The sequence below is a fragment of the Falco peregrinus genome, chromosome 5 (genome assembly GCF_023634155.1).
Source record: "Falco peregrinus isolate bFalPer1 chromosome 5, bFalPer1.pri, whole genome shotgun sequence".
In the NCBI taxonomy this organism is placed as follows: Eukaryota; Metazoa; Chordata; class Aves; order Falconiformes; family Falconidae; genus Falco; species Falco peregrinus.
In genome coordinates this window covers 105243319-105255719 of record NC_073725.1, presented here as the reverse complement: position 1 = coordinate 105255719, position 12401 = coordinate 105243319, and the positions used below count along the sequence as shown (strand labels likewise).

The 12401-nt window shown below is 38.1% G+C and overlaps 1 protein-coding gene across 5 annotated transcripts in view; it reads right to left on the bottom strand.

Annotated features, from left to right (window-relative positions):
- Positions 1-1097: 1097 nt before the first annotated feature.
- TASOR (transcription activation suppressor) overlaps positions 1098-12401 on the bottom strand; it is a 34461-nt gene continuing 23157 nt past the window's right edge. For 2 of the 5 annotated variants that reach the window (XM_013304004.3, XM_013303997.3), the window contains exons 16-23: positions 11509-11647; positions 5907-6853; positions 5068-5190; positions 4340-4499; positions 3544-3652; positions 3178-3356; positions 2935-3093; positions 1098-2242 (exon numbers count right to left, since the gene is read on the bottom strand). In XM_013304004.3, coding sequence (XP_013159458.1) covers positions 1680-2242; positions 2935-3093; positions 3178-3356; positions 3544-3652; positions 4340-4499; positions 5068-5190; positions 5907-6853; positions 11509-11647 — 2379 coding nt within the window. In that variant the 3' untranslated portion in view covers positions 1098-1679. The other 3 variants (XM_027794526.2, XM_027794546.2, XM_013304008.3) reach the window with 3 other exon arrangements.

The following is a 12401-nucleotide window of genomic DNA, read 5'->3' as shown; positions in this document are numbered from 1 at the left end:
AATGTTTACTGAAGATTCATTTGCTTTTAGTATTCAAAAGATGGGATACCCTGGGTAAAACTGTTTCCCCTGTATCACCGCACTCGTGTTAGCTGCTCGGCGATACCGCAGAACCTGCCAGCCGGGACCCTCCCGCGCCGCCCTCTCTCCTGCCCTCTCCTCTCCATCACATCCCAAAGCCACCCAGCAGGTGAGAACCTGCGCTCGGTGCTCTCAGTGGTAGAACCTGCCTTATTGATACAAGAGAATTCTCTTTTTTTTGAGAAAAGATTTATTTGCCATGTTTGGTAACAACCGCTGTGCTCGTCTAGTACAGGTTCGTTCTTAAATTTAAACAAATCAACTGTCAGAACGAGCAACATTCAACTGTAGGGAAACGTCTGTGGGTTTTGTTTGATTTTTTAGGGAGCTACCCTTTTTTAACCAGTAATAATTAATTTTGTGAGTTGAGAGCCATGTAGTTTCAGATACTGTCACCTGGTACTAAACCATACATCCTACAGAAGAGCGCTAAAATCAAACTACAAACAGGGAAAAACCCCCAAACATGTAACTTTGGACAACTTAAAGACAAAAGCAGTAAATATACGTGTCGAGTATCAGTATATGCAAAACCAGGAACAAGGGCAATCTTGAGACCCCACAGCTATTTACCATCAGCTGCTGTTTTGCAGAAGCCTGAGTCAGAAGAGGATGCACAAAACGAGCCAATTAAGAGAGAATCTCTGGGGAAGAGTAAGTTTGTAACTCAGCAGATGTGAAATTTAAAAGGACAAGATTAAGATAAAACTCTGTACTTAGGACAATGCTAATTAAAAAAAAAAAAAAAAGGTACTCATTATGCTAAAGTAGGAGAGGAGTGAGATTTTTCTAATGCAAATTGAGCTACCAGAGTCACTAAAACCAGGTCCTGATTTGTCCTTCTCATTACAGAATGGTAATTACAATGGCACGGTACAAGTTGTAAGATTGCTCTGCTGGTGCTGTAATAAGCATAGAGTATCAAAATTAGATACAAAGATAATTGCTATTCATGAAATAAACTTTGGGTACATTTCTCACATTTTGAAAATAATATAAAACCACAGACAATGCAATGTGTTAGCAAGTCCCTTGTGCATTAAGAGTTTATTTTATTTTTGTAATGGAACTGCACCATTGGTTACTCTAATTGAGGTATTTAGCCAAAATCCAGTATAGAGGCATTAGAATAACTACACTGCCCTATAGCTATGTAAAAACATTTGTACAAAATCTGTGTCAAATGTCAAATAAATACTTAAGTTTTGATATTTATGTAAAGAAAAGCGATTTGGATACTCTTACAGTTAAAAAAAAAAAGTCTTGCTGTTTCACATATTTTAGTCCGACATTCAGTTTTACATTAATTAAACAGACCTCAAACTGAAGCCCAGGTACAGGTCAAATACAAATGTAGAAACATAAAGGTGCCAACAAACAAGATAATTCAAGTACAGTAAATGTTAAAAAATATATATATTTATTTCAATTTTCAGATGTTTCCAACAGGTACAGGCCATCGGGATTTAAATAAGACAAGAAAACATTTGAGATAAAGGACAAGAAACATTTTGTTCCAGAATAAAATAGAAATTGTTAATCCACCATTTTAGAAACAAAAAAAGTCCACAGCAACTTATAAAAAGAGACTTACGAGTTTATTTCTGGTTTGAATATGGCCTGGAAGAATCGCAACTTACATCCCAGCCAGCCGGTGATGCTGACTTCTCTGTATCCACGCTCTGGCTGTAAGCAGAGAGAAAATAACTGCCCCCTTCTTGGTTCTGACTTGCCGAAGAAATTGGGTACGTTGTTCCCAGAAAAGTCTGATGAGTGAGTACATTAAAGTGACTGAATTGGTGGGACAGGTTTAATTGTCTACTGTAAACTTGGAAGTTATTGAAAGGAGCTTGTTCAACCAAATTGTGTTTTTCTCCTTCAGCACAGCACATTGGAGAAACTGGAGTGATGAGCTGGATCTCTTCCAAGTCAATTTTAGAAGGCTTTTCCACCATGCCAATTTGTGCTTCAGGAGGTAACTCAGTAACTGGTACGCAGGTTTCTTTTGCATCTGCTCCATGTAAGCCCTTGGCCTCTGTCTGCAAAGCTTCCAAATGAGTATCATACTTGGAGGCATCATTGCAGATTTCTATTTGTGATGTTTCATCCCCTGAATCCAAAGACATGTCCTCCTCATCCTTTTCATTGTTCTCTACAAGAACTAAATTAAAAAAAAAAGAAGAAAAAAAAAAAAAGAAAAAAAAAGAAAAGAAAAAAGGGGGGGAGAGAAAAAAGTCCTATTCTATTGAAATACAAACTTTTGTTAGAAAAGCTATACACTACTCACAGAGCGTTAAGATTCAGGTCTGTAAATCCAGTATCACTTAAGTCTTGGTCTTCTGCCACTCTCGTTCACTTACTCAACATACATACTTAACCCTCTGTGAGTGTCCAGTTACTCCGATGCTAAAAGCTTCTGTGCATTGTGTTCATGTTTACTGTTGGGAAATCCCCATTCCCAGCTCCAAAGGGGTTAATGTCAAAACAGCATCTAAAGTTATACAGTAGGTGAGTATTTGATCAGACAATTAAAAGCACAATTGCTGACATCTCAGTCCCTTTGTTACAAGTCTATCCTTCTCCTGCAAACAGACGGTTACGCAGCTTTGGCATATGTCTACTTTCTTGAATACGGCGTTAGCCTGTATAGAACTCCGTATTTAAGATCGCCTTTGGCGCTCCACGCCAGCTGCTCTTCCACCATCATTTAAAACGGAAAAAGAGTAGCTTGAGTTGGGTTTTCCTTGCTATCTGTAGCCCACTTACAAGAGTAAACGCACACTATTCTCAAGGACCTCCACCCCACACATCTAATTAGGTAAACAAAGTGTATATTTTGTTGGGGTTTTTTACCTGATTGTCTTGCATGAGCATCAGAGGAAGACAGGCTGTTTTCTTCAGTAACCGAGTTGTGATACCCAACGAGACTTTCAAAATTTTGCATAAAGTCATCAACAGTAGCAACCACTATTCCGTTATCAATGTAATTTGAAAGTGTTTTGAGATTCTTTTCTAAATACATAAAAGGAGACTTTGTATTAGTATTTAGCACCTTTTATCTAAAGGGAGAGAAATACTCATAAATTTTGGGTTTACCTGTTAAGAAGACAACATGTCTCTGTTGTATGTTTTGAGCCTGAAGCCTGATAAGGCAGTCTAATTCTGGAGCATTTCGAGTCTGAGAATCACAATTATGGTAAGACAGAATCTCAACCAAGTGCTTCTTTTGATAGGTGTTCAGAAGGGTCAGCAGACTTAGGGCATTGGCATTCATTCTGTAACGGGGGGGCGGGGGGAGGGAAAATACACCATTAGAAAGGCACTTGATTTAAGGTCAGTCTAAATATTAAAATTAAGTCAAAACACAAATGTGAGAGTAAGTCCTACTTATTTGGGTTTTGGAGAGCATAATTGAAGCTGAAGCATTTTAACAAGCATTTGGTATTGAAGAACACTACTTACCTCCCCAGCTCTTTAAGTTTTTTTTGTATTTTGCAGTGGACTTTCCACTGCCATTTCCCATCTGGGGTATTGAGCTCCTCCAGAAACTTTAAGAACTGTTTTAGTTTATCTGTTTTGGAGATAGTGAATAGAAGTTATATTTTGCGTTACGCAAACTGAAAACACTGCTTCAGTATACACATAATGCTTCGCTTTTGTCTTCATCAAAGTATAGTTACACAACTATGAATATTAGCCTAGTACTTTAGGTTTTCTTCCTAGCAGATTAGGCAGCAACAATATTGCAGAACTGAGCTGCTTTTTTGTAGGTCAGATACCGAACAGTGGTATCCGCATATGTAAAAGCTCAATTCAGTCATAGGTGGTCTGCCTTGCTCAAGTATCTGTTTAAAAAACTGGTAACTTTGTTAACTATTCCATTTCAAAAACAGAAAAGGGGGGGGGGGGGGGGGGGGGAAGTGTAGTTTTTCAATATTTCTTTCTAGCACATTTCTGGATTGAGTAGTAAGGAATAAAAGGTTCCACATACATAACTACACAGTGTAATGCAAACTTAGAAAGACAAGATCTCCAAGTTCACATGTTCCCCAGAAAAATCTTATCCATAAAGGCCACTGACGTAAGAAACACACTGAATTAGCTGAAGTTCTCCAAAAAAACTCACAAAAATTAGACAGAAGACCTGAAAATGAGAAGACTTGATTCTTCACTGCAGTAAGTACGGCCACTCTCCCACATACTAAAACATGAGGCTTTTTTGTCAGCGTTTTAAAGCTTCAGAAAGCACCACACTTACCTGTACTGATGGACTCTGGCTTAAGGACAGATTCATCTGACACAACAAAACCACCAGACACAAACAGTTCATTGTAAGTGTGATTTTTCACATCATCCAAACTATCGACACCCGCAAAGCTGACACAACAAAGCCTCTTCAAAGTCGCTAAGCCAGGTATCTGTTTAAAAATGTTACAAACAAGATGTTTGCCAAATATCACACACAAAAAAAAAACCCCAACAGAACAAACTATAGAACTTTAAATATCAAACTACAAAACTCATTTTCAATGAATTATCATTTCTTCCTCCTGCCTTGGGAAATGCTGTCTCAAAAATACTAGAGGAATGAGACAATGGAAGTTGAGCACTTAGAATAATTTTACTTTCTGCCCAGCACAGGTTCATAAGCCACAGCTGTCAGGGCTACCCATGGTAACCTGACAGCTGCCTTCACTTGCCATTAGAGCATCACAGAACAAGAAGCAGAACTACTCAAGCCTCTACAACTTTACAACTACTAACAATAAATATGTATTAGCACGTATGTGGAGATGGAAGAAGTTACAGGTATACAATGGAACAATACTAGGTATTTACCACCATTTTTGTTTCTTCAAACAGCAACTAAACACAGGGCATTCTTTAAATGCTATGTTAGAGGAAAGCAGCCTTGCTCAAAATGAGCTCGTCTCACTATGTTTTAACAATAGGTTTCTATAGAACACATCTACTTATGTGAAATACCTTATGGATGAGGTTGGCAATGTCTTCATTTTGGATAATTATCAACAGTTTATCTACAGCAGCTCTTCTTTTAAGGAACTCTTCTGGATGGCACTCTGTGTTACCTAACTTTGTAAGGTATTCCTAACACCACAAAAAGAGAAGATGGTAGAGAAAAAGTGAATAGGAAGTTCAGCCAAAACAATCCCCACATGATGACCATGGTAAGCAAGTTTTCCACTCAGATGAATCTCAGAGGGGCTGGCTTCCTGGTCTTTCCGATACATCAATCGGAAGGATGCAGCAACACACGAATAGCCTGTTCCAGCCAGTCAAGTCATTCTTACAGAATCGCACATAGATGGCCAACTGACAGTATCAGAACTGTGTGAGTGTTCAAATAAAGCCAAAAGTTATTTCACTTTCATCTTACACAATTAAATACAGAAGAACAGTAATCTCCAAAAAGTTACCCACACTATTAACTGAAGGGGAAGGGAAAACAAAAACCCAAATTACTCACACTAACTTTTCATATATTCTTTTTAAAACAGTAGGCTATCGCATTTTTGCCGTTGTTACCACTTTTCTGTGAGGCTGTCCCCAGCAGTATCTTCAGAAAGAACCCAACTACAGCCTGTTCTGCTTTCCAACTATTTGCAAAAAAGCTGAATATAAGCAAGACTACCTCGGAAGCTCAACCCAGAAATGAGACAGGACAGCCTGTTTTCACAATTCAACCTTTTCTGAAACAACTTTCAGACTGCCTTATGTTTGTAGTCCAGTTTCATTCATTCTGATTTGAAAGGCGCTCTATTCTATTTTAACACTATAGAGCAGCTGCACTGAAATATATTTACCTTGATTTCTTTGCAGAGAATGCTTTCCTCCTCTTCATGAATATAAAATTTCACAGTGTTTTTCTGTACATCTTTAATAATTTTGACCAAACTGTTAAATACTTCAGGTTTTAACTGGCTTATAAAATCAGAAAGGACTGGTTGGGTTGAAATGTTTGCGTTCTCTGGGGATTTCTGTGTCTTTTCTGGTGGCTCCATCAGATCACCACCGGAAAAGGTCTGATCAGATGTCAACACATCCTCAGTTTTAGCATTCACGTGATCTACTTCATCCTTCATTAAGGGTAAGCTTGCCGAATGCTGCTCAACAGAATCCCGATTTTCCACCACCACAATATTACACAATGGCTCTGCTAACAACGCTGTGTCAGAGTCGCTGCAAACAGGCAGCGTGTCAGGTGGAGGATTCAGTGCAGTGTTACTAACCATTTCTGCCGATTCAGGACTACAATAAATTGGTGGAGTATGCCTAATGCACGAAGACGACAAAATAACTCTATTCAACTTTTCACTCAGTGTCTCTATATATTCTTGGACAGAAATCTCCGATGCCTGTAGACAGATATATTCAGAAAGTCTCATTATCCTCTCTCGGGGAGAGAAGACTGGTGTGGACATACCACTAACATAAGCAATATTTTTTTGATGCAAAATTTCTTGAATCTTTCTTGCAAAGAGATTATATTCTTCTAATAGCGTAGTCTCTATTACTGCACTAATGGAATGCTTAGTTGTAAAAGGGTGATCTGATAGCCCACACTGATCTTCAAGTTTCTCCACTTGTCTTGGATAAAGTCCATCTTCTGCTGTCCCCTTTTGTGTGTCTGAAAATGGAGAGTATGGAAACTGATAATCAGAACTTCTCTGTCTATTTATTACCCGGGGATCATTAGGAAAGGCATCCTTTGGCGGTAAACACACGAGCGGTTCTTCTGGTGATTTCAGACCTATATAGGAAGAGTTAATCGTCATCTCATGTTTGAAAGTCACACACAACTGGTACACTAAAGCCTCCAAAACCGTTTTGAAACAGCATTGATGCTGTGCCTCCCCCACCCATCAACTTAAATCCAAAGACTTCATAATAAAAAATTTAATAGCTCCTAAGACCGTAAAACAATAAAATCAAAGTATGCTCAAAAAGCAGAACACAAGTAATTTTCCGAGAGATAACTTATGATTAAGCATAACAGGAACTGCCTTAATTAAAAAAAACAAAATCAAACTAGAAATCAAGCAGGGTGACAAGTTACTCAAGTATTTCATTTGCTACTAGGTTATAATCCTCAGACTTTGGAAAGGGTTACTTTAGCCACACACCACCTTGTGGAATTAAGCCTGCAAGCGGCATGTCTGCTCTTGCAATTGAGAACAGAAGGGGTTTTGCTTAAAAAGGTAGGATGTAAGTTTTATGGTAACTATTGATACACAGAATCAGTTACGCTGCAAGGAATGCTGAAAGCCTCTGGTAATCCAAATCTCAGATCATTTCTGCAGCACTCTGTTTCTTCAGCATCCACATTCAAAACCATGGTTTGGTTTGGTTTTAAACCAAAAGGTAACACTTTGTTGTAACTAATGATATATATACATGCATATGTGTCAGAAACATGCAAGTATTTCAGTATATGTCTATTCCATAAATACTTCAAAGTAGGTTTTCTTTCTTGGTTTTGAGATGGTTTGTTTGGTTTTCTGGTTTCTTTAGGTGTTGTGTTATTGTTAAAGCTAACAGCCATTAAACAGAAAACCAGACTTCCAGAACAGAAACAATAACCAAAATAGTATAGAGAGTTTTTAAAAATTAGTATTCTTTTGGAATACAAAGTAGCCTGTTATATTCAGTCCCTAATTGGATCATGTCTATCCAGATCTAACAGGAAAACATCTGCCACTAACAGCATCCCTTTTTCAAGGTGACGGTATCACCTTCGTTACTTTATGCCAGTAGAAGTACACAGAGAAACCAGAAATGTGGTTCCATTTTATTTTCCTTGTGAATTAAACTGTATGTCCTTTCTTCATCCTTCACAGCACATCCTTTGAGCCAACCCAAATTTCTAGTTTTTCTTTAAAAGCACTAGACAGATACACATCAGGTTATTCCAATTAGTTCTATTCTTTTTTATTTCAACCTTTTTTCTGTTGCTTTATACATTCAGTGTTGATCTGCACTTTTTGCATACACAAGTATATTAATTTTAAAAGATCTAAGAGCTCAGTACCAAATTACAATGTTAACAGAGTAAATTTACATTTAAGCTCATTTTAGACACAAGGTACTTAATGTTATGTATCTCATTCTTCTTGAGCTGCTCAACACTTACAAGCTGCATCACTATTGTGAAGCAAGAAATTCTGTACTATAAGCAAGTCTTAGTACAAAGATTGAATGCTGTACTATGGCTTTAAATTTTGGGCTATTTTTATAACTTCTTACATTTTAATACAGCTAATCAGTTGCATACCAATTTTAGCAATGAATTTTTGTTCTGTGTCTTTCCTGTCTGCAGCTCTGATACAGGGAAAATTTCAAATCCTAAGTTTATTGAAAAAAAAACCCCAATATACAATCCATTTATCCTGATCTGCTGGAAAGTTTCTGTAACAATTATATTAGTAAAAAAGTTTTCAAGACATATATGATTAAAAAAAAAAAAGATCAGGTTGTTCTTCAAAGGTTATTATTTAAGTTTTCCAGAAATAAATTTTGTTTTAAAAACCAAAAACTTTTGTTAAGCAGAATTTAATCAGGAAGATACACTGCTGAATATGAAATCCAAAATGTTTTCTAACCTGTAAAAAACAGAATTAAAAAAAAAAAATAGAAGGATGACAAACTAAGGTTACCCTTATTTTAATAGAATTCGCTGAAGGTGGCATCCTTCATAGATCTACACCTTTCCATCACAAGTCTTCACAAAAAACAAATGATTGAGCAAGGAGCAAACCCCAAATAAACAAACCCTTCAACAACTATTGAAGTATGATTTATGATTTCAAACATACTCTTTGTTAGTAATACCTTGTAACTGGATATGTCAAAGAAACCAGAAAAAGAACTGCCTGAAAACAATCTTGGAAAGAAGAGCTGTTGAAGAGCTGCTGAAGTAGTCCTCCTTGCAGATAAGAGTCAGATTCTTCACTGCTTAAGAGAGGTCCTTCTACAGTGACTCCAGAAAGAATTCTTGGGTAGATTTTGAAATCAGAAATTCAACCACCACCTGACAAAGAAAGCCTAGAACGTTCTGCTTCTTCATATCCAAGATGAATGTAATCAAAAGCCATCACTTTTCAGAGTGTCTGTTAATGCATTGATCTTCTCTTACAAGAGAAAGAAGAAAAAGCAAGAACACCATTTTCGCACTTAACGTCTAAAGCCAAAGAAGAGTCTCAAGTTCAAGCCAAAACTGAGTTAGGACAGGTTTGTTAAACACACGTGCCCAAGTCAGCTTTCAAAAATACAATTCGGGTTTGCTTACCATTGTCAGAAGTTTAGGTTACATACTCATGCAGAAATGAACAATGACATGACACAGAAGCAGTCCAGATGAGTCGAGGACCTATGAACATCTATCTCCTCCGACACGTTCTGATGTCATCGAGAAGAAGCAAGACAAACCCCCAACTCCTCAAGTCACCAAGTATGAAGAGTTAAGTTCTTACAGTAAGTTTAGCTGATCGTGACCTCTGTATCGAAACGTATTTGTGTTTAAAAAGAAAAAACAAGAGATTGCTAATTTGGCTTCCTGCAATTATGCAGAGACGAAAAAGGACTGATGTTCTCCAAATTCCTTTCTATTGCTACCTTGCTACAAAAATGAGACATGGAGAAGCCATCAGATTTAGAAAGCAATCATTTTCTGAAAAGAAAACAGCTTCCTTTAAATTATATTACTGAATTAATTTTAATACCCTAGAATAAAAACTCAAAGCCCTCCAGAGGATACTATACAGGAAGTTATGTCCAGTGAAAAAATCGAGTGCCAGTAGCCCAAAACACTAATGGCTCTTGTGACTTTCCTGCAGCCTTCTCTAAGCACTTCAATAAAATGAGTCCACTTGCTGAACAGTGTATTACTGATCTAATTTTCTGATGAAAACCGAATACCAGGTGAGAATATGAGCTGCTTAATATTCAGGCCATAATGACTTATGCAAACTGTCCCATCCACTCTTCTCACCTGTTTATTTGTCTTCACATTTTTACAGCTGATCCTCCTGAACTCTTCCTACCCCTCCCGAAGGACAGCAGCAGTTAGCATCTGTAGGGTTTCCTGGTGTTTATACAGCATTGTTTACATCACCACGTTGCAGACCTAGTCAATACTTGCTGCAGCAAGAGCTAATCTGAAGAACTAATGTCGCAGGAACTCAAGAAATCCAGTGATGCTCAAGACAATCTCTTTCGTCTCTAGAGAACAGCACTTCTCCCTCTCAGAAGACTTCAGAAAATTTTTTTTTTCTACTAAGATTTGCAGTCCCACAGATGACTGCGACATGTCAGTCAATTGGCAAAACCTTGCATGGACTCCCACATCCAGCATCTACAACGTATGACAGTTTTTAGATGCTTAATCACCCACTTAACTAGTTATCTCAGCAACCATATCCTCATCTATATGCACAGTAGCTGTTTCCTCCAGGATTAAAAGAAACAATGTCCTATCCAAACAACTTCACTGTCTCCATACTCTGTAACAGCAAAATACCAGAATAGTTTTTTGATGTTTGCCCCTTAAAGAAAGTGGAGAAAATGTTAGCCAGAAATACTCTGTCATTTCATCAAAAGGCCTATGAATGCTGCGAAGGGAAACCTGTTTCACTTGCCCTCCTCCCTCCTCAGTCAAACAAAAAAGAGCTGCTGAACTACACAACTGGATGGATATCAGAAATATCCAAGAGACAGATTCCAGCATTCCTGGAACACAATCAGACGTCAGTAAGTTTTTACTCAGAGAATGTAGTTAAATTCTATCTGGATTTAGTCATGACCACTGCTTTGTAGCCTTGACTTTAGAGCTTTTGATGACTATTCCTATAGCCATTTCCACATCCTTCAAATCCAGGCTTTTATGCTCTCCCAAGACTTGACGCTGTTGACTCATCAAGAAGTAGAACCAGAAGCTGCTTCTGTAAAATTACTTAAGATGTAAATGTTTAGACAAGGACAAAGACTTTGAAGCACTTCCAGTAGAAGAGCCTGATGCAATAAGAAGTAGGCTACTTTTTATATGGAGAACACATTTCTCATTATTTTTCTGGATTACTAGTTGCAATCATCCACCCATCCAATCTTTCAGCAGAACCTAGGAAGTTCAAACACTGAATTCAAAACACTTGCGCACCTCACCAAATAAACACTCAAGCATTCACATTCCTAAATTGTCAGTACGTAGCCAAAGCAATATTCTCCACCAGTATCTGTTTTCGCCCAGCGGACTTCTGTATTAATCAAGTATCAGAAACAACTGCCTAAGCTATATACATGCTTGCGTACCAACACATGACCTAAGAATGGGATCTATGAAAGATACAAACCTTTAGAACATGCTTTCGATCAGTCTTTGTAGTAACTGTTAAAGAGTTAAACCCACCTTACCTGTAATTGGAATAAGTTTCCAATGCATTCCAACTTCTCCTATATTATTTGAGTTGGAATGTTGCCTGCGATATACATGTTCTACAGGTGTACTATGACAGGGACTGCAGTCTTCAAAAGTACTCCCAGTGCTTGCTTCCTAAAAAACAATAAAAATTCTCAGCTCAAACCTTTTTTTTTTTCTTTCTTTCTTTTTTGGTAGCCATTAAGCTTTTACATTCTGAACAGCTGACAGTAAGAACACACCTGAGTTCACCAACCAACTCAAATCAAGCTTGGAAATGTTTACATGAGGTACTTACACATTTCATTTACCCATTTGACAATTTCTGAGACTGAAATCTTCGCTGATGGTCTATCATTAAGTAAACAAGGCAGTCCTGAGCACATGCCTCAGAGTACAGAAGCTGAGTGGGGCAGGGAGGAAAGGAGGCAAAGAGGGGAAAAAAATTAGGAAAACTGTCTGCTCCTTAGCCTTTTTGAGGGTGTTTTCATGGTAGCTGACTAAAGCCATGAGACGGCACTACTGAGGAACCGCCTGCAACTAGCCTTAAGACCTTGAACAACCCAATGTGATCTCATATTCCAGATAGTTAGAAGCAAAACAGCACAGAGATCAGACGTAGGACAAACTCTTTCCTACTCCATGACTTAGAAATGGCTTTGTGTAGAAATGTCAGTAACACAGAACAACCACTCTGTAATGTGACTGAGCAAGCTGCTGGGGCACTCCGAACCCTAAGCAGAAATGCCAGAAAGGGTGTTCCGCCAGTTACATGCTGTCATGATAAGTATGCATGGAACACGTATACAGCACTGCAGCCAGCGGTTACACAAAGAGAGCTAGGGATGCGTTTAAGTGCTCAGAATTTTTCAGCTCTGCTCGCACCAAA